General features: G+C 45.0%; 1 protein-coding gene across 1 annotated transcript in view; it reads left to right on the forward strand.

Annotated features, from left to right (window-relative positions):
- The window catches only part of LOC115096252 (deleted in malignant brain tumors 1 protein-like), a 397025-nt gene that overhangs the window by 34827 nt on the left and 335947 nt on the right, over nt 1-26251 (forward strand). The window contains exons 2-4 of the mRNA XM_029610760.1: nt 7020-7355; nt 14057-14392; nt 21875-22210. Of these exons, the coding sequence (XP_029466620.1) occupies nt 7020-7355; nt 14057-14392; nt 21875-22210 (1008 nt within the window). The remainder of the gene's footprint in view (nt 1-7019; nt 7356-14056; nt 14393-21874; nt 22211-26251) is intronic.

Here is a 26251-nt window from a genome sequence, read left to right on the forward strand (position 1 = left end):
CTTTGCTTTTCTTTACTTTTCTAACATATAGATTAGTTGACTTGGCAATTGCTCTTTTTAGATTGGTCCACTGTTGATCCACATCTCTCAACATTCTCCCAGCTTTTAGTTCTTCCTCCAGGTACTTCCCCATTTCATCAAAGTTTTGTGTTTTTGAACTGCAAAAACTCGGGTTTTTGTGCTTCTTTTCCGTATCTTTTTTGTGATATTAAACCATACTGTTTGATGATCACTGGTGCTGAGGTGCGCGCCCACCTGGACATCAGAGACGTTATCTCCATTAGTGAGCACTAAGTCAAGTATAGCTCCTCCTCTCGTGGGTTCCATAACCATTTGTTTGAACAAAGCTACTTGCAGGGCATCCACTATTTCTCTATTATTAGATTCTGCAGATAGGATTCTCCAGTCTACATCTGGCATATTAAAGTCTCCAACGATCACCACTTCTCCCTTCTTTCCCATCTTTTGGATGTCTTCAACCAGATCTCTGTCCAGCTCTTCTTTTTGGTTTGGAGGCCTGTAAACCACTCCAATAAAAATGGATGTCCCATCTTTTTTTAGGTTGGCCCATAGTGCTTCTTCATTGCCCCATCTTCCTTGCAGCTCCGATGCTTGAGAGCTCGCACCAAACTCTCAAAGACTATCACAGACGGATCAATGGGACAGGGGGGATCCACTTCGACTTAGGGTAGACTACTGACATGTCTTGAGAAGCGGGGGGAATCCATAAAAATGTTTTAATTTAAGGGATCTAAAGAAACGGTATAAATGTACTTGTATATCAAAGTCATCAGGGACCACCGTAGGTACAAATGATAAACCCTTCCCCAAAGTTCTTAATTCTAAGGATGTTAATGTCCTTGAAGACATTCTGCTGCAGACCAGGTTCCCTGAGTCTGCAGGTTGTGGACATGTGCTCCCCAACCTAGAGTGGAAGCATCTGTAGTGAGAATAATCTGAGGTTCTGGAGCTTAGAAGAGTAATCCCATGAGCAGGTTGGATTCCTGGATCCACCAACCTAGTGAGAGACGAAGCTGCCTGGTGACCTGGACAATGTTGGACATTGGCTGGTGTGCCTGAGACCACTGGAATTTTAAAGTCCACTGCATTACCGTACAGTGAGTCAAGCCATTGGTGTAACATGGACCAAGGACACCATGTGGTCCAGCAGATGAGAAACGACGAGCAGTCGTGGTTCGGTGAAACCTGTATAGTGTGTGCAAGCACTGCAAGCTTATGAGCTCTGTCCCTGGGAAGAAAAGCCTGTGCTTGGATAGCGTCAAGATCCACTCCAATGAAGGAGAGGGATTGGGACGGAATCAGACTGGATTTTTGATAATTCACTAGAAATCCCAAGGACAGTAGTAGTTGCAAGGTTAGATGGAGGGATTGAAGAATCGCCTCTGCAGACTGAGCCCTCAGTAACCAGTCATCTAGATAAGGATAGACGTGAGTGCCCAGTCGCCTTAAGTATACAGCTACTACTGCCAGGCATTTCGTGAAGACATGAGGGGCCAATGCCAGGCTGAACGGAAGCACTTGGTACTGGAAGTGCTTGTTTCTGACGAGGAACTGGAGGTATTTTCTGTGGGACGGGGTAATTGCTATGTGCATATACGCGTCTTTTAGATCCAGAGAGCAAAGCCAATCTCCCTGTTGAATCAGAGGGAGTAGAGAGCCCAAGGTTACCATCCTGAACTTTTCCTTATGTAAATACTTGTTTCAAGGCCCCGAAGATCTAATATCGGACGAATGCCTCCAGACTTTTTTGGTATCAAGAAGTACCAGGAGTAGAAGTCTTTTCCCCTTTGTGGAGAAGGAACTTGTTCTATGGCATTGGCTTGAAGAAAGGATCTTATTTCCTCCTCTAGAAGTGAAGAGTGGTCGGCAGAACTCCACGTCGGATGAGGTGGGGAGTCTGACGGAATGGACAGAAAGTTGAGATGGTAACCTTGAGCTATTACTGACAGGACCCACTGGTCTTTGGTGACCGTGTGCCAGATGTTGATGAAGTGGCAGATACGGCTGCCCACTGGTAATTGCGGCAGTGGTGGAGGTGGACATTTGCTCTCTATTGGGCAGTCAAAAACCAGAGGAAGGACCAGGCTGTGGAGGAGGCTGCATCTTCTGAGGCCTAGGCTGGCGAGATTGAGGCTTCTGATATGGTCTAGACAGACGAGACAGAATCTGAGGTGGGTGGAACCTGCGTGCCTTAAAGGTGGTTCGCTTAGCCTCCTTACGTAATGGGCATTTAGAAGAAGTGGAGAACTCCATGTGCCCAGCCGAGAGTTGCCGTAGCATCTCATTATGGTCTTTAAGTTGAGCAATCTCCTGAATTTTCTCACCGAAGAGGTTACCTCTTGTACAAGGGAGGTCAGCTAACCTCTCTTGAACTTCTGAACGCAGATCCGAAGACTTGAGCCAGGCCCATCTCCAAGCACTTATTCCAGCTACTGACACTCTGGTGGCTGTGTTCAAACATGTCATAAGCGGAGCGCACCTCATGTTTACCAGCATCCAAACCCTTTCTTCAGAATGGCATTTAGCTGGTCCTGGAACTGGTCAAGAAGAGTATCAGAAAAGATCCTGGAGCTGCTCTTAACAGGTTCCTGTTGTATTGCAAGATATAAAGCTGGTAAGTTGCAATACGGGAGATTAACATGGCTTCATGGAAGACCCAACGCCCAAAAGCGTTGAGGAATTTCTGCTATTTTCCTGGAGGTGTGGACGAATGAGGTTTTGGCCTTCTGTTTTTTTTCTCGGCGGACTCGACCACCACTGAATGGTGGGAAAGTTGAGCCTTCTGGAATCCAGGTGCTGCTTGGACCAAATATGTAGCATCAGTCTTATGGTTTACCGCAGGGACTGTTCCTGGATGTTCCCAATTGCGTTGAAGGAGGTCAAGGAGGGCCTCATGGACATTAGGGATGTGAATCGTTTTTTGACGATTTAAAATATCGTCCGATATATTTTAAATCGTCAAAAATCTTTAGGGCCACGATACAATACCAATTCCCCGATTTATCGTCAAAAAATCGTAATCGGGGGAAGGGGGAGGGCAGGAAAACCGGCACACTAAAACCCCCTAAAACCCACCCCCGACCCTTTAAATTAAATCCCCCACCCTCCCGAACCCCCCCCCCCAAATGCCTTAAATTACCTGGGGGTCCAGCGGCGGTCCGGAACGGCAGCGGTCCGGAACGGCCTCCTGCAATTGAATTGTGTTGTCTTCAGCCGGCGCCATTTTTCAAAATGGCGGCGCAAAATGGCGGCGGCCATAGACCAACACGATTCGACTGCAGGAGGTCGTTCCGGACCCCCGCTGGACTTTTGGCAAGTCTTGTGGGGTCAGGAGGCCCCCCAAGCTGGCCAAAAGTCCCTGGGGGTCCAGCGAGGGTCCGGAAAACGATCTCCTGCCGCGAATCGTTTTCCGTACGGAAAATGGCGCCGGCAGGAGATCGACTGCAGGAGGTCGTTCAGCGGGGGTTCCGGACTGCCACTGGACGACCTCCTGCAGTCGATCTCTGCCGGCACCATTTTCCGTACGGAAACGATTCGCGGCAGGAGATCGTTTTCCGGACCCCCGCTGGACCCCCAGGGACTTTTGGCCAGCTTGGGGGGGCCTCCTGACCCCCACAAGACTTGCCAAAAGTCCAGCGGGGGTCCGGAACGACCTCCTGCAGTCGAATCGTGTTGGTCTATGGCCGCCGCCATTTTGCGCCGCCATTTTGAAAAATGGCGCCGGCTGAAGACAACACAATTCAATTGCAGGAGCCGTTCCGGACCGCTGCCGTTCCGGACCGCCGCTGGACCCCCAGGTAATTTAAGGCATTTGGGGGGGGGGGGGTTCGGAGGGTGGGGGATTTAATTTAAAGGGTTCGGGGTGGGTTTTAGGGGGTTTTAGTGTGCCGGCTCACGATTTTCACGATTTCACGATACTTCAAACACCCAAACGGCAACAATACGATTCCCTCCCCCTCCCAGCCGAAATCGATCGTTAAGACGATCGAGGACACGATTCACATCTCTAACAGGTATGGACATTATCTCCTTCGGTGCATCAACAAACTGAAGGACTTCTAACATTTTATGTCTGGAGTATTCTTCAGTCTGGAGAGTGAATGGAATAGACTCCGACATCTCTTTCATGAAACTTATAAAAGAGAGGACCTCTGGCGAAGACTTTCTTCTCTCATCAGGAGGAGAAGGCTCTGATGGAATATCCCCCATGTCTTGGGAATCCGAAGAGTCATCAGACCAAGGATGATAGTGCTAATCCCAAGCACCCAATGGTTCTCCAGAGGGCAAAAATGGACCTCCCCCGGCCAGAGGAGGTTGGGGCACTGAAGGGCCCAGTGGCTATATCGGTAGCACCGATGTCGGCATCAGTAGAGGTCAATGGGGCATCGGTGGCAAAAGCGGTGAAGGACTCGATGACCTCGGTGGCCTCCTCAGTGGTGTAACACTCCAGAAGGGGCCTGGTATCGGGTCTGGCATCGGCGATTCACCCTCATCTGAAGAGAAGGGAATGGGCATCGAAGGACTCTGAGGTAACGGTGTTTTCCCCGGTGCCAAAGGCAAAGCACCGATGAGGGCATCGATTCTGTTCAGCAACAGTGCAAGCATCGGTGGCATCGGATCTGGCGTCGGAATCGGAGCTGGTATTGGTGCCGATGGAATCGGGTGTCCATGGAGAGCTTGCACCACCGCCTCCTGAACTATCCGGTTTGGTTCCTCACGGAACACTGGCATTGTTAAGACCAGGTCCAGAGTGGGAAGCTGGATGGGCACTGCCGGAACAACCACCAGTATCAGTGAAGCATCGGTCGGTGCCTCTCCCGAAGGCAAGGGACGCCTCGGTGAACCTGGCACTGAGGAGGTTTGGGGCTCCTCGGCACAGGCCTTCTTCCTTGGTGGCTCCTTGGAAGTGGAAGTGGAGGCCACCGGTGCGCTCGGATCAGATGGTAAGGGTTTGCGATGCCGATGCTTTTCTCTATGGTCTCCCTTACTGGTGTCCGGCACCGAAGAAGCGGAAGCCGAAGTCCTCGATGCGGGTTGAGAGTCATCGGTATTCGACCGATGACGGGACTTGGCTGGTGACGGTGTCGATGACTTCGAAGCTTTTGATGAAGAAACTTGTTTGGAATGGACCAATAATGCCATCTTTTCCAAACGAGCCCGATGTCCTTTAGGGGTCATTAGGGCACAGTTGGTACACGAGTCTACATCATGGGTAGGGCCCAAGCACAACACACAAACCTAGTGAGGGTCGGTAATGGACATTGTCCTCCGACAGTCCAGACACCTACGAAAACCCATCACCATCGTTGTCGTCGAAAATTTAGGCAGTGGCATGGTCGGTGACCTCCGGGCCTAAAAGTTTGAACCATCGGTAACCAACTGAAAAGGTAGTAAAACTTACTGAACGGACACGGGTATCGACGGTATACAAGGGGGTCCCCAGCTGGGGTGAAAATTTTTGATAAACTTGTCCTGAAGAAAAATTTCCTGTCAGGAAACCGTGGAAAAGCTCCTAACTCAGCGTGGCAAAAGCTGTGCGGAAAAAAAAGAGACTGAAAGGGCACCCTTTCTGGATGCAGGGTTGGTGCCATGCTGGGCATGCTCAGTGGTGCCAGTCAAAGTTCTAGAAACTTTGACAAAAGTGTTCCTTGATTGGGCTCCATCCTGATGATGATGTCACCCAAATGTGAGGACTACTATCCTGCTTGTCCTGTGAGAATGGCTTTATCTTCTCTAAAAGCCCCTTTAACCTTTCGGTCATCTAACGGTCCAACCGACTCAGTCACAGGTTTCTTGCTTCGGATATATTTTAAAAACTTTTTATTCTGAGTTTTTGCCTCTATGGCCAACTTCATTTCAAATTTTCTCTTCACCTGCCTTATCAATGTTTTACATTTAACTTGACAACGCTAATGTTTTATCCTATTTTCTTCAGATGGATCCTTCTTCCAATTTTTGAAGGATTTGTTTTTGGCTAAAATAGCCTCTTTCTCCTCACCTGTTAACCATGCCAGTAATCGTTTTGCCTTCCTTCCACCTTTCTTAATGCATGAAATACATCTGGACTGTATTTCTAACTATTTTCTTCATTTTATCAAAGTTTCCCTTTTGAAAATGTACTGTTAGAGCTGTAGATTTACTTATTGTCCCCCTTCCAGTTATTAGTTTCAATTTGATCATGTTATGATCACTATTGCCAAGTGGCCCCACCACCATTACCTTTCTCACCAAATCCTGCATTCCGCTAAGAATTAAATCTAAAATAGCTCCCTTTCTCGTTGGTTCCCAAATCAATTGCTTCATGAAGCAGTCTTTTATATACAGGAACTTTATGTCTCTAGCAAGTCCTGATATTACATTTACCCAGTCAATATTGGGGTAATTGAAACTGAAATCTCCCATTATTACTTAGACCAGGTAACAGCAGCTTTTATCACCTGAGACCAGGTAACTGCAGCTTTTCACAGGGTTTATCACCTGAGACCAGGTAACTGCAGCTCTTCACAGCTTTTATCACCTGAGACCAGAATGCAGCTTTTCACAGGTTTTATCACCTGAGATCAGGTAACTGCTGCTTTTCACAGCTTTTATCACCTGAGACCAGGTAACTGCAGCTTTTCACAGGTTTTATCACCTGAGACCAGAAACTGCAGCTTTTCACAGGTTTTATCACCTGAGATCAGGTAACTGCTGCTTTTCACAGGTTTTATCACCTGAGACCAGAAACTGCAGCTTTTCACAGGTTTTATCACCTGAGATCAGGTAACTGCTGCTTTTCACAGCTTTTATCACTTGAGACCAAATAACTGCAGCTTTCACAGGGTTTATCACTTGAGACCCAGTAACTGCAGCTTTTCACAAGTTTTATCACCTGAGACCAGGTATTTCTCTCTGTGCACAACATAGAAATGAAAACAAAAGATTTTTTCTCCTCTCTCTCTCTCATTTTCTTTATTGGACTTTTTCCCTGTTCTTAACATCCTCTGTTTACTTCCCAGCTCTTCGTCCACCTTTGCACCCTCTGCCAGAGCTGCGACTGGTCGGTGGTGGGCACCGATGCCGAGGCCGTGTTGAAGTTTACTACAACGGAGCCTGGGGAACGGTGTGTGATAATTTCTGGGACAGAATGGATGCACAGGTCGTGTGCAGACAGCTGAGATGTGGAGCTGCGCATTCTGCGCCAGGAAAAGCCTTTTTTGGCCGTGGCAGAGGAAATATAGTCCTGCACAATGTGCAGTGTAGAGGCAACGAGCCTCATCTCTGGCAGTGTCCTAACAGTGGCTCGTTCACCAATGCCTGCAGCCACGCTGAAGATGCTGGGGTGATATGTTCAGGTAAATGATTTTATTAATAAATAAATACAACAATAAACAATAAATAAACAATAAACAATAAATAAATAAACAATAAATAAATAAATAATAAATAAATAAATAAACAAACAAACAATAAATAAATAAATAAACAATAAACAATAAATAAATATGTATTTTATACAGGAACTTCCGGTATATAAAAACCAAAAATAAATAAATAAATAAATAAATACAGAACAGTGAAAATGGAGAAACTAATATAACTACTCCTCAGGGGAAAGGGGCCACACTTGCCAGTCCTGTGGAGCCCTAGAACACTCACATCAGTTGAAGAATGCAGCTTTATTGAATTGAGGTCAGAAACAAGCCTGCAGGCCCACTAGGAAGTCAACCCGTTGAAATAATATACAAACCACACCAAATCTTGTTTTCCAAGAAGAAAAGAGCAATTTAATGGGGAATCCAGGGTCAGCAGTTTCAAAAATTTAACATATTTTGAGTTCAACATATAGAACCTCACCATTAAAAGAGAGACCTCCTCTCCTGCGAAACCATCAGAATCCAAGGTAGAGTGCCATTCCTGTGTGGCCTTTCCCCAGACACTATCCAAGGATCTTCCTCTAGACTCCTCCTAATGACTCCTGAGAATCACCTCTTATAATCTCTCCCACAGGATCCACCCTGTAGAATAGTCGAATAACTTTCTTAGGTTAGAGGCAGGAACCACACTGACACCAGTCTTTCTTCTTATAAATTCCAGATGCTTTTAAAATTTTCAGCATCCACGCACATAGACTGCTTACCTCCAGCAGTGCACCTCCAGCTTTACCTTACAACCGAGATATTTCAGAAATGTCTTCTCCTGGAGACGTGGAGCTTCCTGTTCCCAGCCGAGTTCACTCTCTTATCCTGCTCAGCACAGCCCGGTCCACAGAGAAATCTCTCTCTTTCCTAGAAACAGGGTGGATCAGACTAGATGAATGGTCTCAAAGAGATTAATAGGGGATAAAGGCCACTCCTTTATACACACTTTTAGAGATGAACCCTTGGTATCAATCAAAATGTGCATCGTTCCATTCAAATTCCCACTGCTAGGAGCTTCGTCTTGAGAAACTAACTTTCTAATAGTCAGAGCTAGCTCACATACACTAAGAATTCAAGGAACCTAAATTCTAATCCAAGTGCTAAAACAATTTTAAAAAAAAACAGAATAAATAGAATTCATAGCTTTTTAAAGCATGCAGGATTTACCCCGATCACTCCAGGGACCAATGCATATTATTATGCTTGATACATATTAAGTTTATGCTGTAAAATAGTATTGTTTGTGTTTTAGTGTCCATATTGTGATAAGTTAATGTATTTATGAATAATATGGATGTACATGTACCAATCGCTCCAGACGTATTATTCTTGGAAGCTGCATTATATAAGATTTTTAAATAAAACAAACTGAATACTAGGAAAGGTATCATACAAATGAGTACTATGCCATACTTCTGCTTCTAGCTCCCAAATGTAAACATTTACTCTTCAAAAAAATGTACACAAAATCTGGAAAGAAATACATTTCTGCTAACTTTAGTTGTGCTTAATAATTTATTTACATATATATTTTACCTATCAAGCACATTCCAGCAAAGAAGCTAGAGGTGATTCCTTTTTATTCATTTAACTTAATGCATTTATAAGGGGCTTTCCCGAACGATGCTCCTTTCATCATGTAGTGCAGAATGAGTTCAGGAGAAAGATGGTGGAATATACAAGAAAATTCTCAGCTAGATTACACCAGCAGTGTGTTTTCAGAGCGGTAAAGAGTTATAAAGACACGATGTGGATGAGGATTGGGCTGGAGGACAGAGGATGGAGGGTGATGTACCTGGGTTTCCTTCTGGCCATTACATGTTGAAGGCTATTTATTTGTTCAGATGTGAGAAGGCTCGAGAGTGGTGGGAGAGGTGAGAGGCTGCTGCATCACTGACCTTATGATAAGGACGTTATATGAAACTTCAAAACCACCCAGGAATGTTAAAACATCTGAAATTAAGGAGCTTCATTTCTCTACTCTCCATAGTGCTTGCAGGCCCACAGGTGCTTTCTACTCATGGGTCTGCCAGCTACCTTTCATGGAGGGGAGAAGGACACAGTGGGAATGTATGTACATGGGGTTAAGTACTTGTAAGTATTTCAATATGAAATCTCAGTACCTACATTGCTGTGTCCATCCTAAACACATCTCCAGCAGTGCCCCTTATGGTTAGGTAAAGTACAGGCACTGTTGTATGGTGAGATTACTTTTACCCACATTCACAGGATTCCAGCTTCGTCTTGTTCCCCTATGCCCTCAGACCCTGCGAGATCACGTCTTCAGCTGAGAATTAAATTCTTGATTTCTTGTCTCAACAGCTTCTGGACCTGCAGCACCTCGGCCATCAGGTAATGCTAGCTTTCCACACATTGCAGTGCGTGGAAACGCACCAAAGCACACTGGAAGATAATGATCTATTAATTTACTCTCTAGAAGAAAGAGGGAACGGGGATAAGAATAGAAGTATTATAGTATTTAAAGGTTTCAAGCAATCAGAGGAAAGTGGAATTTGGTGGAAAGCAAGTTCTCTGTCCCCCATCACCCTTAAGTCCTGCCCTGAATGCTGCTGCCTTATAAGCATTATAATATTTAAAGCACACTGGAAGATAATGAACTATTAATTTACTCTCTAGAAGAAAGAGGGAACGGGGATAAGAATAGAAGTATTATAGTATTTAAAGGTTTCAAGCAATCAGAGGAAAGTGGAATTTGGTGGAAAGCAAGTTCTCTGTCCCCCATCACCCTTAAGTCCTGCCCTGAATGCTGCTGCCTTATAAGCATTATAATATTTAAAGCACACTGGAAGATAATGAACTATTAATTTACTCTCTAGAAGAAAGAGGGAACGGGGATAAGAATATTTATTTTATTTATTTATTTAAGGTTTTTCTATACCGGCATTCATGATAAGATCATATCATGCCGGTTTACATATAACAGGGGGTGCAAAAACTGTTCTTATAACAAGTGCAACGGAAGCAAAAGTTACAATAAAACAAGGTTGTAGAACTGGGAGAGGAAGGAAATAAGGATAGTAGCGTAAAAATTTACAGAGGTAACTTATTTACATTGTGCAGTGATGTCTCTTTATGGATATTAACATTGTGCAGTGAGGTCTCTCAATGGATATTTGAATAGAATAGAAGTATTATAGTATTTAAAGGTTTCAAGCAATCAGAGGAAAGTGGAATTTCACTGGAGTAAGAAATTCAAGAACAAGGGATCTCCAACAGGAAATTAGAGTGAGGGATCAAAGGGAATATGAGGAAAACAGGTCTGGATTTACACTCAAGCCCACTAGACCGCTACCTAGGGTGGCATAATTTGGAGGAAAGCAAATTCTTTGTCCCCCGGCACCCTCAGTTCCTGCCCTGAATGCTGCTGCCTCCTCTTCATGGTCCTTGGCTCCTCCCCACAGGCCGCAGCTGCAGCACTGATTCTCAAAGAGCAATGAACATGGGGTCTAGGCCTCCACTCACAGACCCCACCCCCTCTGTCCTCCCATATGTGGGTGGAGCCTGTGAGTGTGGGCATAGACCCCGTGCTCACTGCACTCAGAAGAGGACCAGTGATATCTTGAAGATTTATCACCATGGGGGAGCTGGGGGGTGAGGCAAGGCATTGGCTCTGAATCAATGTCTAGATCTGGCCAATCAACTCCATCCCTGAGAGAAATGCTTCTTACTGAGAGGGTGATGGTGGCAGCAGAGGGGGATTAACTGAAACCGTGACCATATTCAGACCTGACTGGGACAGGTACTGTGAACGGAGGGAGGAAACCAAACCTTGAGAAGGATCTACAGTGACCCAGGGAGCAGGAATGTCGGGGCAGATTAGGGGGCAGAAATGGTCACTATCGAATACTTTATTTTACTATTCTATATATTCCTTTTAGTAAAATATTATTTAAGTATAATAGAAGCTTAATCAGCATATGAAGTGATTGCATTCAGTACTGTTTCCTTTATTATGTTTAGAACTAACATTATCTAGTTTAAAATAAGGCCTCTTCTTAATTTATTACTGGTTAAATGCTTAGAAATAAAATAAAATTGTCAACCAAAACCTTGAGAGCTCTGTTAAAGCCATAGGAGCTGATCATGTGTTGAGCAGGCAACCAGTGGGATGCCATAGATGCCGTCAGCTGTAAACATCCACTACTGCCCCACAAGGAACCTTACAACACAGACTGCTGTTCCAGCTTCATTATGTTCCCCTGCACCCACAAACACTGCCAGGACACATCTTCAGCTGGGAATTCAAATCTTACTTTTTTATCTCAACAGCTGTGCGACCACCAGCACCTTGGCCACCAGGTAACTGCAGCTTTTCACAGCTTTTATCACCTGAGACCAGGTAACTGCAGCTTTTTACAGCTTTTATCACCTGAGACCAGGTAACTGCAGCTTTTTACAGCTTTTATCACCTGAGACCAGGTAACTGCAGCTTTTTACAGCTTTTATCACCTGAGACCAGGTAACTGCAGCTTTTCACAGCTTTTATCACCTGAGACCAGGTAACTGCAGCTTTTTACAGCTTTTATCACCTGAGACCAGGTAACTGCAGCTTTTCACAGGTTTTATCACCTGAGACCAGGTAACTGCAGCTTTTCACAGCTTTTATCACCCGAGACCAGGTAACTGCAGCTTTTCACAGCTTTTATCACCCGAGACCAGGTAACTGCAGCTTTTCACAGCTTTTATCACCTGAGACCAGGTAACTGCAGCTTTTCACAGCTTTTACCACCCGAGACCAGGTAACTGCAGCTTTTCACAGCTTTTATCACCTGAGACCAGGTAACTGCAGCTTTTCACAGCTTTTATCACCTGAGACCAGGTAACTGCAGCTTTTTACAGCTTTTATCACCTGAGACCAGGTAACTGCAGCTTTTCACAGGTTTTATCACCTGAGACCAGGTAACTGCAGCTTTTTACAGCTTTTATCACCTGAGACCAGGTAACTGCAGCTTTTCACAGGTTTTATCACCTGAGACCAGGTAACTGCAGCTTTTCACAGGTTTTATCACCTGAGACCAGGAAACTGCAGCTTTTCACAGCTTTTATCACCTGAGACCAGGTAACTGCAGCTTTTTACAGCTTTTATCACCTGAGACCAGGTAACTGCAGCTTTTCAGAGCTTTTATCACCTGAGACCAGGTAACTGCAGCTTTTCACAGGTTTTATCACCTGAGACCAGGAAACTGCAGCTTTTCACAGCTTTTATCACCTGAGACCAGGTAACTGCAGCTTTTTACAGCTTTACCACCTGAGACCAGGTAACTGCAGCTTTTCACAGCTTTTATCACCTGAGACCAGGTAACTGCAGCTTTTACAGCTTTTACCACCCGAGACCAGGTAACTGCAGCTTTTCACAGCTTTTATCACCCGAGACCAGGTAACTGCAGCTTTTCACAGCTTTTATCACCTGAGACCAGGAAACTGCAGCTTTTCACAGGTTTATCACCTGAGACCAGGTAACTGCAGCTTTTCACAGGTTTTATCACCTGAGACCAGGAAACTGCAGCTTTTCACAGGTTTTATCACCTGAGACCAGGAAACTGCAGCTTTTCACAGGTTTTATCACCTGAGACCAGGTAACTGCAGCTTTTCACAGGTTTTATCACCTGAGAACAGGAAACTGCAGCTTTTCACAGGTTTTATCACCTGAGACCAGGTAACTGCAGCTTTTCACAGGTTTTATCACCCGAGACCAGGTAACTGCAGCTTTTCACAGGTTTTACCACCCGAGACCAGGTAACTGCAGCTTTTCACAGGTTTTATCACCTGAGACCAGGAAACTGCAGCTTTTCACAGGTTTATCACCTGAGACCAGGTAACTGCAGCTTTTCACAGCTTTTATCACCTGAGACCAGGTAACTGCAGCTTTTTACAGCTTTATCACCTGAGACCAGGTAACTGCAGCTTTTCAGAGCTTTTATCACCTGAGACCAGGTAACTGCAGCTTTTCACAGGTTTTATCACCTGAGACCAGGAAACTGCAGCTTTTCACAGCTTTTATCACCTGAGACCAGGTAACTGCAGCTTTTTACAGCTTTTACCACCTGAGACCAGGTAACTGCAGCTTTTCACAGCTTTTATCACCTGAGACCAGGTAACTGCAGCTTTTTACAGCTTTTACCACCCGAGACCAGGTAACTGCAGCTTTTCACAGCTTTTATCACCCGAGACCAGGTAACTGCAGCTTTTCACAGCTTTTACCACCTGAGACCAGGAAACTGCAGCTTTTCACAGGTTTTATCACCTGAGACCAGGAAACTGCAGCTTTTCACAGGTTTTATCACCTGAGACCAGGTAACTGCAGCTTTTCACAGCTTTTATCACCCGAGACCAGGTAATTGCAGCTTTTCACAAGTTTTATCACCCCAGACCAGGTAATTGCAGCTTTTCACAGGTTTTATCACCTAAGACCAGGTAACTGCAGCTTTTCACAGGTTTTACCACCTGAGACCAGGTAACTGGAGCTGTTTACAGGTTTTACCAACTGAGAGGTATTTCTCTCTGTGCACAACATGGAAACAAAAACAAAAGATTTTTTCTCCTCTCTCTCTCTCTCTCTCATTTTCTTTATTGGAATTTTTCCCTGTTCTTAACATCCTCTGTTTACTTCCCAGCTCTTCGTCCATCTTTGAACCCTCTGCCAGAGCTGCGACTGGTCGGTGGTGGGCACCGATGCCGAGGCCGTGTTGAAGTTTACTACAATGGAGCCTGGGGAACGGTGTGTGATAATTTCTGGGACAGAATGGATGCACAGGTCGTGTGCAGACAGCTGAGATGTGGAGCTGCGCATTCTGCGCCAGGAAAAGCCTTTTTTGGCCGTGGTAGAGGAAATATAGTCCTGCACAATGTGCAGTGTAGAGGCAACGAGCCTCATCTCTGGCAGTGTCCTAACAGTGGCTCGTTCACCAATGCCTGCAGCCACGCTGAAGATGCTGGGGTGATATGTTCAGGTAAATGATTTTATTAATAAATAAATACAGAACAGCGAAAATGGAGAAACTAATATAACCACCCCTCAGGGAAAAGGGGCCACATTTGCCAGTCTTATAGAGCCCTGGACCACTCACTCAAGTTGGAGAATGCAAATTCTTTGAACTGGGGCCAGAAACAAGCCTGCAGGCCCACCAGGAAGTTGACCCGTTGAAACAATATACAGCCCATACCAAATAGAAAGCAAATGTTACTTACCTGTAACAGGTGTTCTCAAAGGACAGCAGGATGTTAGTCCTCACATATGGGTGACATCACAGGATGGAGCCCAATCACAGAAAACTTCTGTCAAAGTTTCCAGATCTTTGACTGGCACACTGAGCATGCCCAGCATGGCACTAACCCTGCAGCCAGCAGGGGTCCCCCTTCAGTCTTATTTGAAAGCTACAGGCAGTGCCGAAAAATAAAATAACAAAACGTTACGAACCCGACACCGCGGGGCAGCGGGAGGGTTTCGTGAGGACTAACATCCTGCTGTCCTGTGAGAACACCTGTTATAGGTAAGTAACATTTGCTTTCTCACAGGACAAGCAGGATGGTAGTCCTCACATATGGGTGAGTACCGAGCTGAGGATGTCCGAACATGCACCAAATGTACCCAACGGTGTGCAACAGGCACAACGGCTGGGGTGGAATTTGGTAGAGGGCATCCTGAACCACACCGGGCAGGCAGAAGGGTGTTGGTATGTCACGTTGGAAACAGGTTACGAAGGACAGATTGGCCGAAGATGGAATCTTGTCTTCCGGCTTTGTCCAAGCAAAAGTGGGCTGCAAAGGTGTGGAGAGAACTCCAGGTGGCAGCCCTGCAGATGTCAGGAAGCGGCACCGATCGCAGGTGTGCTACTGAAGTCGCCATGGCCCTCACAGAGTGTGCTTTAACACAGTCGTGAAAAGGAATGCCTGCTTGCTGATAGCAAAAGGATATGCAGTCCGCCAACCAGGAGGAAAGAGTCTGCTTATCCACAGGCTTCCCCAATTTGTTCGGGTGGAAAGAGACGAACAATTGAGTGCTTTTCCTGTGGGCAGCTGAACGGTCTAGGTAAAATGCTAGAACCCGTTTACAGTCAAGGGTATGCAGAGCCTGTTCTCCTGGGTTGGCATGGGGCCTGGGAAAAAAGGTAGGTAGTATGATGGATTGGTTTAGATGAAAATCTGAGACTACCTTAGGCAAGAATTTAGGGTGAGAGCGGAGTAACGCCCGGTCCTGCAGGAGTTTAGTGTAAGGCGGATAGGTAACTAGGGCCTGTAATTCATTTAACTCTGTGAGCTGAAGTGATAGCCAAAAGGAAAATTACTTTCCATGTGAGATATCGAAGGTCACAGGAGTGAAGAGGCTCGAACGGTGGTTTGATGAGCCGACCCAAAACCAGATTTAGGTCCCAAGAAGGGGCCAGAGGACGCAGTGGAGGCTTCATATAGAGCAAGCCCTTCAAAAAGCGTGTTACAAGGGCTTGTACTGGTAAAGGGACATCCCCGATACCTTTATGGAAGGCGGCTACCACACTGACATGCATTCTGATGGAAGATGTCTTAAGACCTGACTCTGATGGATGCCAGAGATAGTCCAGAAACTTCGGGATTGGACAGGAAAAGGGGTCAAGGGACTGAGAAGAGCACCATGACGTGAACATTTTCCATTTGTAAGAGTAAGAATTTCTTGTGGAAGGCTTTCATCATGCAGTGCAAAATGAGCTCAGGATAAAGATGGTGGAATATACAAGAAAATTCTCAGCTGGATTACACCAGCAGTGTGTTTTCAGAGCGGTAAAGTGTTATGTTCATAATAAGTTGTTTATGTTTACTGTTTATGTCCCTGTTCGATGTAAACCGACCTGATAAGGTATTTAACCTTGAAGGCCGGTATAGAAAAATGCTAAATAAATAAATAAATAAATAAATAAATAAATAAATAAAGACACAGGATGTGGATGAGGATTGGGCTGGAGGACAGAGGATGGAGGGTGATGTACCTGGGTTTCCTTCTGGCCATTACATGTTGAAGGCTATTTATTTGTTCAGATGTGAGAAGGCTCGAGAGTGGTGGGAGAGGTGAGAGGCTGCTGCATCACTGACCTTATGATAAGGACGTTATATGAAACTTCAAAACCACCCAGGAATGTTAAAACATCTGAAATTAAGGAGCTTCATTTCTCTACTCTCCATAGTGCTTGCAGGCCCACAGGTGCTTTCTACTCATGGGTCTGCCAGCTACCTTTCATGGAGGGGAGAAGGACACAGTGGGAATGTATGTACATGGGGTTAAGTACTTGAAAGTATTTCAATATGAAATCTCAGTACCTACATTGCTGTGTCCATCCCAAACACATCTCCAGCAGTGCCCCTTATGGTTAGGTAAAGTACAGGCACTGTTGTATGGTGAGATTACTTTTACCCACATTCACAGGATTCCAGCTTCGTCTTGTTCCCCCTATGCCCTCAGACCCTGCGAGATCACGTCTTCAGCTGAGAATTCAATTCTTAATTTCTTGTCTCAACAGCTTCTGGACCTGCAGCACCTCGGCCATTAGGTAATGCCAGCTTTCCACACATTGCAGTGCGTGGAAACGCACCAAAGCACACTGGAAGATAATGATCTATTAATTTACTCTCTAGAAGAAAGAGGGAACAGGGATTAGAATAGAAGTATTATAGTATTTAAAGGTTTCAACCAAACAGAGGAAAGTGGAATTTGGTGGAAAGCAAGTTCTCTGTCCCCCATCACCCTTAAGTCCTGCCCTGAATGCTGCTGCCTTATAAGCATTATAATATTTAAAGCACACTGGAAGATAATGATCTATTCATTTAATACTCTCTAGAAGAAAGAGGGGACAGGGATTAGAATAGAAGTATTATAATATTTAAAGCACACTGGAAGATAATGATCTATTAATTTAATACTCTCTAGAAGAAAGAGGGGACAGGGATTAGAATAGAAGTATTATAATATTTAAAGCACACTGGAAGATAATGATCTATTAATTTAATACTCTCTAGAAGAAAGAGGGGACAGGAATAAGAATAGAAGTATTATAATATTTAAAGCACACTGGAAGATAATGATCTATTAATTTACTCTCTAGAAGAAAGAGGGGACGGGGATAAGAATAGACGTATTATAGTATTTAAAGGTTTCAACCAATCAGAGGAAAGTGGAATTTGGTGGAAAGCAAGTTCTCTGTCCCCCATCACCCTTAAGTCCTGCCCTGAATGCTGCTGCCTTATAAGCATTATAATATTTAAAGCACACTGGAAGATAATGATCTATTCATTTACTCTCTAGAAGAAAGAGGGGACGGGGATAAGAATAGAAGTATTATAATATTTAAAGGTTTCAAGCAATCAGAGGAAAGTGGAATTTCACTGGAGTAAGAAATTCAAGAACAAGGGATCTCCAACAGGAAATTAGAGTGAGGGATCAAAGGGAATATGAGGAAAACAGGTCTGGATTTATACTCAAGCTACCTAGGGTGGCATAATTTGGAGGAAAGCAAATTCTTTGTCCCCCGGCACCCTCAGTTCCTGCCCTGAATGCTGCTGCCTCCTCTTCATGGTCCTTGGCTCCTCCGCACAGGCCGCAGCTGCAGCACTGATTCTCAAAGTGCAATGAGCATGGGGTCTAGGCCTCCACTCACAGACCCCACCCCCTCTGTCCTCCCATATGTGGGTGGAGCCTGTGAGTGTGGGCACAGGCCCCGCGCTCACTGCACTCAGAGGAGGACCAGTGATATCTTGAAGGTTTATCACCATGGGGGAGCTGGGGGGTGAGGCAAGGCATTGCTCTGAATCAATGTCTAGATTTGGCCAATGAACTCCATCCCTGAGAGAAATGCTTCTTACTGAGAGGGTGATGGTGGCAGCAGAGGGGGATTAACTGAAACCCTGACCATATTCAGACCTGACTGGGACAGGTACTGTGAACGGAGGGAGGAAACCAAACCTTGAGAAGGATCTACAGTGACCCAGGGAGCAGGAATGTCGGGGCAGATTAGGGGGCAGAAATGGTCACTATCGAATACTTTATTTTACTATTCTATATATTCCTTTTAGTAAAATATTATTTCTTAAGTATAAAAGCAGCTTAATCAGCATATGAAGTGATTGCATTCAGTCCTGTTTCCTTTATTAAAAACCTTTATTTAAAACAAAACTGAAATCCTCATCATAGCACCGGAAAACTATACCCTCTCCCCACTTTCTACCACTAACCAACATCCGGACACCGCAGGGCTCTCCACCACGCAACAAGTTAGAGACCTGGGAGTCATCTTAGACAGCAAACTCTGCCTCAACAAATTCGTCAACAACACAACAAAAGAATGTTTCTTTAAACTTCAAACATTAAAGAAACTCAAACCTCTCCTCCTTTACAGAGACTTCCGCATGGTCTTACAAGCCATCATTCTCCCAAAGCTGGATTACTGTAACTCCCTCCTCCTAGGCCTTCCAGCATGCACCATCAAACCACTTCAGATGGTCCTGAACGCCTCTGCAAGAATTCTATCAAATGCCAAAAAAAGAGATCATATCACCCCTATTCTCCACCATCTCCACTGGCTTCCGATTAAATACAGGATCCAGTTCAAATCTTTAATGATGATTCATAAGGCCTTACACAACATCGCACCTCTCAACCTAACATTCCAAATTTGATTACACACATCCGTGAAACCAACCAGAAGCGCCTATCAGAACAGACTAATCACACAACCTGCGAAATCCGTTCTGAGGAAACGTGCATTATCCACAGCGGGCCCATCACTTTGGAACTCGCTCCCTCCAGACCTTCGTTTGGAAACATGCCACCCTACATTTAAAGGGAAACTTAAGACTTGGCTGTTCAAACAAGCTTTCCCCTAGAGCCAAGAACACGAAGAAAAGTATTTTCAAGCCCACAACGATTTATTCAGATCTATTATTTTATTCAATCAGAAATTTACACATGCTGAATTCATACATACTACATACATATACTCATATTGACTTCACATTTTTCCTTGTAATTCATTGATTTATTAACTGCTTGTTTATTAACGGTTAAATATCATACACTATTTGCTTCAATTTATTTATTCAATGTAAAAACTTGCTTACTTAGATTTGTTCAATGTAAAAACTTCTTTTTATTATGTTCTATGTTCTATGTAAACCGCTATATTTTTAGCGATAGTTAATGTTCTTTGTAAACCGGGGTGATATGTATACTATACAGGAACCGCCGGTATATAAATCATTTAAATAAATAAATAAATAAATAAATATTATATAACTAACATTATCTAGTTTAAAATAAGACTTCTCCTTAATTTATTACTGGTTAAATGCTTAGAAATAAAATAAAATTGTCAACCAAAACCTTGAGAGCTCTGTTAAAGCCATAGGAGCTGATCATGTGTTGAGCAGGCAACCAGTGGGATGCCATAGATGCCGTCAGCTGTAAACATCCACTACTGCCCCACAAGGAACCTTACAACACAGACTGCTGTTCCAGCTTCATTATGTTCCCCTGCACCCACAAACACTGCCAGGACACATCTTCAGCTGGGAATTCAAATCTTACTTTTTTATCTCAACAGCTGTGCGACCACCAGCACCTTGGCCACCAGGTAACGGCAGCTTTTCACAGCTTTTATCACCTGAGACCAGGTAACTGCAGCTTTTCACAGCTTTTATCACCTGAGACCAGGTAACTGCAGCTTTTTACAGCTTTTATCACCCGAGACCAGGTAACTGCAGCTTTTCACAGCTTTTATCACCTGAGACCAGGTAACTGCAGCTTTTCACAGCTTTTATCACCTGAGATCAGGTAACTGCAGCTTTTCACAGGTTTTATCACCTGAGACCAGGTAACTGCAGCTTTTCACAGCTTTTATCACCTGAGATCAGGTAACTGCAGCTTTTCACAGCTTTTATCACCCGAGACCAGGTAACTGCAGCTTTCCCAAGTTTTACCACCTGAGACCAGGAAACTGCAGCTTTTCACAGCTTTTACCACCTGAGACCAGGTAACTGCAGCTTTTTACAGCTTTTATCACCTGAGACCAGGTAACTGCAGCTTTTCACAGCTTTTATCACCTGAGACCAGGTAACTGCAGCTTTTCACAGCTTTTATCACCTGAGACCAGGTAACTGCAGCTTTTCACATCTTTTATCACCCGAGACCAGGTAACTGCAGCTTTTCACAGCTTTTATCACCTGAGACCAGGTAACTGCAGCTTTTCACAGCTTTTATCACCTGAGACCAGGTAACTGCAGCTTTTCACAGCTTTTACCACCTGAGACCAGGTAACTGCAGCTTTTCACAGCTTTTATCACCTGAGACCAGGTAACTGCAGCTTTTCACAGCTTTTATCACCTGAGACCAGGTAACTGCAGCTTTTCACAGCTTTTACCACCTGAGACCAGGTAACTGCAGCTTTTCACAGCTTTTATCACCTGAGACCAGGTAACTGCAGCTTTTCACAGCTTTTACCACCTGAGACCAGGTAACTGCAGCTTTTCACAGCTTTTATCACCTGAGACCAGGTAACTGCAGCTTTTTACAGCTTTTATCACCTGAGACCAGGTAACTGCAGCTTTTCACAGCTTTTATCACCTGAGACCAGGTAACTGCAGCTTTTCACAGCTTTTACCACCCGAGACCAGGTAACTGCAGCTTTTCACAGCTTTTATCACCCGAGACCAGGTAACTGCAGCTTTTCACAGCTTTTATCACCTGAGACCAGGTAACTGCAGCTTTTTACAGCTTTTACCACCTGAGACCAGGTAACTGCAGCTTTTCACAGCTTTTATCACCTGAGACCAGGTAACTGCAGCTTTTCACAGCTTTTATCACCTGAGACCAGGTAACTGCAGCTTTTCACAGCTTTTATCACCTGAGACCAGGTAACTGCAGCTTTTCACAGCTTTTATCACCCGAGACCAGGTAACTGCAGCTTTTCACAGCTTTTATCACCTGAGACCAGGTAACTGCAGCTTTTCACAGCTTTTATCACCTGAGACCAGGTAACTGCAGCTTTTCACAGGTTTTATCACCTGAGACCAGGTAACTGCAGCTTTTCACAGCTTTTATCACCTGAGACCAGGTAACTGCAGCTTTTCACAGCTTTTACCACCTGAGACCAGGTAACTGCAGCTTTTCACAGCTTTTATCACCTGAGACCAGGTAACTGCAGCTTTTCACAAGTTTTATCACCCCAGACCAGGTAATTGCAGCTTTTCACAGGTTTTATCACCTAAGACCAGGTAACTGCAGCTTTTCACAGGTTTTACCACCTGAGACCAGGTAACTGGAGCTGTTTACAGGTTTTACCAACTGAGAGGTATTTCTCTCTGTGCACAACATGGAAACAAAAACAAAAGATTTTTTCTCCTCTCTCTCTCTCTCTCTCATTTTCTTTATTGGAATTTTTCCCTGTTCTTAACATCCTCTGTTTACTTCCCAGCTCTTCGTCCATCTTTGAACCCTCTGCCAGAGCTGCGACTGGTCGGTGGTGGGCACCGATGCCGAGGCCGTGTTGAAGTTTACTACAATGGAGCCTGGGGAACGGTGTGTGATAATTTCTGGGACAGAATGGATGCACAGGTCGTGTGCAGACAGCTGAGATGTGGAGCTGCGCATTCTGCGCCAGGAAAAGCCTTTTTTGGCCGTGGTAGAGGAAATATAGTCCTGCACAATGTGCAGTGTAGAGGCAACGAGCCTCATCTCTGGCAGTGTCCTAACAGTGGCTCGTTCACCAATGCCTGCAGCCACGCTGAAGATGCTGGGGTGATATGTTCAGGTAAATGATTTTATTAATAAATAAATACAGAACAGCGAAAATGGAGAAACTAATATAACTACTCCTCAGGGGAAAGGGGCCACACTTGCCAGACCTGTAGATCCCTGGACCACTCACTCAAGTTGGAGAATGCAGCTTCTTTGAATTGGGACCAGAAACAAGCCTGCAGGTCCACTAGGAAGTCGACCAGTTGAAACAATATACAGCCCTCACCAAATAGAAAAGAGAAATTTACTGAGGAATCCAGGGTCAGCAGTTTAAAAAATTTAACATATTTTGAGTTCAAAATATAGCACTTCACCCTTAAAAGAGAGACCTCCTCTCCTGCGAAACCATCAGAATCCAAGGTAGAGTGCCATCCCTGTGTGGCCTCTCCCCAGACACTATCCAAGGATCTTCCTCTAGACTCATCCTAATGACTCCTGAGAATCACCTCTTATAATCTCTCCCAAAGGATCCACCCTGTGGAATGGTCGAATAACTTTCTAAGGCTAGAACTGACACCAGTCTTTCTTCTTACAAATTCCAAATGCTTATACAATTATCAGCATCCAGACCAGTAGACTGCTTCCCTCCAGCAGTGCACCTCCAGCTTTACCTTATGACAGAGATATTTCAAGAATTGCCTTCTCCTGGAGACGTGGAGCCTCCTGTTCCCAGCTGAGCTCACTCTCTTCTACTTCTCAGCAGGGTCCCGTCCACAGAGAAATCTCTCTCTCTCCTGGAATCAGGGTGGAGCAGACTAGATGAATGGTCCAAAAGAGCTTAAAGGGGGGTAAAGGCCACTCCTTTACACACCCTTTTAGAGATGAAACCTTGGTATCAATCAAAATGAGCATCGCTCCCATTCGAATTCCAACTGTTAGAGCTTCCCTCTTTAGAGAAACTGACTTTCTAAAGGTCAGAGATAGGTCCCATACACTAATGCCCAAATTTTCAAAGGCCCGCACATGTAAAATATGGGGTCTACGTGTGTGGCCGGAACTTGCGCGCACCTTGCGCATTTTTAAATGCACCCAGCCATACACTTAAACACCACTACGTGCACAAGTGCCAAGCCTCTCCGGGGGAGTCAGGGGGAGGGGATGGGATGGGGTCAGGTTCTGGCATGGAGGGGCGGGGCAGGGCAGGACGGAAGCTGGCCTGGACAGAGGTCCTGACCCAGGGATGCGCGTGCCCGCAGTCAGCCGGCGCTTAAGTTGCTTCTGCTCCAGAGGAGCAGTAAGTAGAAAAATTTAAAAAATGTGGCTAGATACATAGGGGCGGATTTTAAGAGCCCTGCTCGCCTAAATCCGCCTAAATCCGGGCGGATTTAGGCGAGCAGGGCCCTGCGCGCCGGTGAGCCTATTTTACATAGGCCTACCGGCGCGCGCAGAGCCCCGGGACTCGCGTAAGTCCCGGGGTTTTCTGAGGGGGGCGTGTCGGGGGCGTATCGGGGGCGGGCCCGAACCGCGCTGCGTTTTCGGGGCGTGTCGGGAGCGTTCCGGGGGCGGGCCCGGGGGCATGGCCGCGCCCTCCGGACCCGCCCCCAGGTCGCGTTCCGGCGCGCTAGCAGCCCACTGGTGCGCGGGGATTTACGTCTCCCTCCGGGAGGCGTAAATCCCCCGACAAAGGTAAGGGGGGGTTTAGACAGGGCCAGGCGGGTGGGTTAGGTAGGGGAAGGGAGGGGAAGGTGAGGGGAGGGCAAAAGAAAGTTCCCTCCGAGGCCGCTCCGATTTCGGAGCGGCCTCGGAGGGAATGGGGGTAGGCTGCGCGGCTCGGCGCGCGCCGGCTATACGGAATCGATAGCCTTGCGCGCGCCGATCCAGGATTTTAGCGGCTCCGCGCGTATCTACTAAAATCCCGCGTACTTTTGCTTGCGCCTGATGCGCCAGCAAAAGTACGCCAAATCGCGTGGTTTGAAAATCTACCCCCATAGGAGTTAGGTGTTAGGGTGGAGAGAGAAAAGGGAAGAAAGATTATGGAGGGGTGTAGAGAAGTTACCTCCCAGTCTGCTCCTTAACTGGAGCGGACTGGAAGGGAACTGGGGGAGGCACGATTGCTTCGCCGCACATATTTACGAAAAATTCAGCCCCCCCTGAGCGCACGTGGAGTGCGCATGTTATAAAGTCAGTGCATCCATGTGCCGGGAACCGTGTGCTCCTTTTAAAATAGACCTTTAAGAATTCAAGGAACATAAATTCTAATCCAAGTGCTAAAAATAAAAAAACCTGAATAAAAAGCATTTGAAGCTTTTTATAGTGTGCTGGATTGACCCCGATCACTCCAGGGACCAATGCATATTATTATATTTGATACATATTAAATTTATATGTATGTATTTATTTATTTATTTAGTATTCTTATATACCGACATTCCTGAAAAGTATTCAGATCATACCGGTTTACAGTATAACAGAACTGTCACGGGGCGCGATTACTTTGAACATTAAACATTAAAACAGTTGAAAAACAATTAAAACGATTAAAAAACAAAACAATTAAAACAATTACATTGAGACATTAAAATTATAGCGTATAAGAACATTAGGAACAAATTGGAGGAGCAACTCCAATGAACAAATGTGGACCTTATAGACTGAATATGGGATAACTAAAGAGCATCACTGCAACAAATTCGTTTAAAGTACTTGATGCTTAGAATTCAGATGAGGAAAGGGGGGAAGAGAGGGAAAAGAAGGAGGGGGGAGGGAAAGGATGGGTCGAGCGTAAAGGAGCAAAACGTTTTTGGGTAAGATTGGTCGGCTGTGGTTGAGGAGAAAGTCACCCCGAAGAGGCCTCGGAGACTGTGTCGAGAAAGGCCTGAATTTATCCTCGAGCCTTGGACCATGTCCTTCGAACAGCATCAGAGTGAGCTTAAGTTTCCGGGAAAGTTTGCATGAAGAGCCACGTTTTTAGATCTTTCTTGAAGGTTTGGTGACTGGGTTCTTGCTGTAAATCAGGTGGAAGAGTTTTCCATAGAGTAGGCCCTGCTGTTGATAAAGCTCTCTTTCTTAGAGATGTTTTGGCAGGGGGGGCATACAGGGAGCCTTTGTACACTCTCCTGACTGGTCTGTTTGCTGTGTGTGGACGGAATTGATTGCAGAGCTTGAGAGGGGCGATCTTGTAGATGTCTTTGTGGATCATTATTAGAACTTTGAAGGAGATCCTGAATTTGACGGGTAGCCAGTGGAGTGACTGTAGGATGGGAGTGACATGGTCTCTTTTGTTAGAGTTGGTGAGTATCCTGGCGGCAGCATTCTGGACCATTTGCAGTGGTTTGATAGATATTGCAGGAAGACCTAGCAGTAGAGAATTGCAGTAGTCTAATTTAGAAAGGATAATGGATTGGAGCACTAGATACTGCAAGATAGCACTGTTTGTGTTTTAGTGTGCATATTGTGATATAATGTAAATGTATTTATGAATAATATGGATGTACATGTATCAATCGCTTCGGACGTATTATTCTTGGAAGCTGCATTATATAAGATTTTTAAATAAAACAAACTGAATACTAGGAAAGGTATCATACAAATGAGCACTTCTGCTTCTAGCTCCCAAATGTAAACATTTACTCTTCAAAATAAATTTACACAAAATCTGGAAAGAAATACATTTCTGCTAACTTTAGTTGTACTTAATTTATTTACATATATATTCTACCTATCAAGCAAATATCAACAATGAAGCTAGAGGTGATTCCTTTTTATTCATTTAAATTAATGCATTTATAAGGGGCTTTCCCGAACGATGCTCCTTTCATCATGTAGTGCAGAATGAGTACAGGATAAAGATGGTGGAATATACAAGAAAATTCTCAGCTGGATTACACCAGCAGTGGGTTTTCAGAGCGGTAAAGTGTTATAAAGTCACAGGATGTGGATGGGATTGGGCTGGAGGACAGAGGATGGAGGGTGATGTACCTGGTTTCTTTCTGGCCATTACATGTTGAAGGCTACTTATTGGTTCAGATATGAGAAGGCTCGAGAGTGGTGGAAGAGGTAAGAGGCTGCTGCATCACTGACCTTATGATCAGGACATTATATGAAACTTCAAAAC

Source organism: Rhinatrema bivittatum, chromosome 7, assembly GCF_901001135.1.
Source record: "Rhinatrema bivittatum chromosome 7, aRhiBiv1.1, whole genome shotgun sequence".
Lineage (NCBI taxonomy): Eukaryota > Metazoa > Chordata > Amphibia > Gymnophiona > Rhinatrematidae > Rhinatrema > Rhinatrema bivittatum.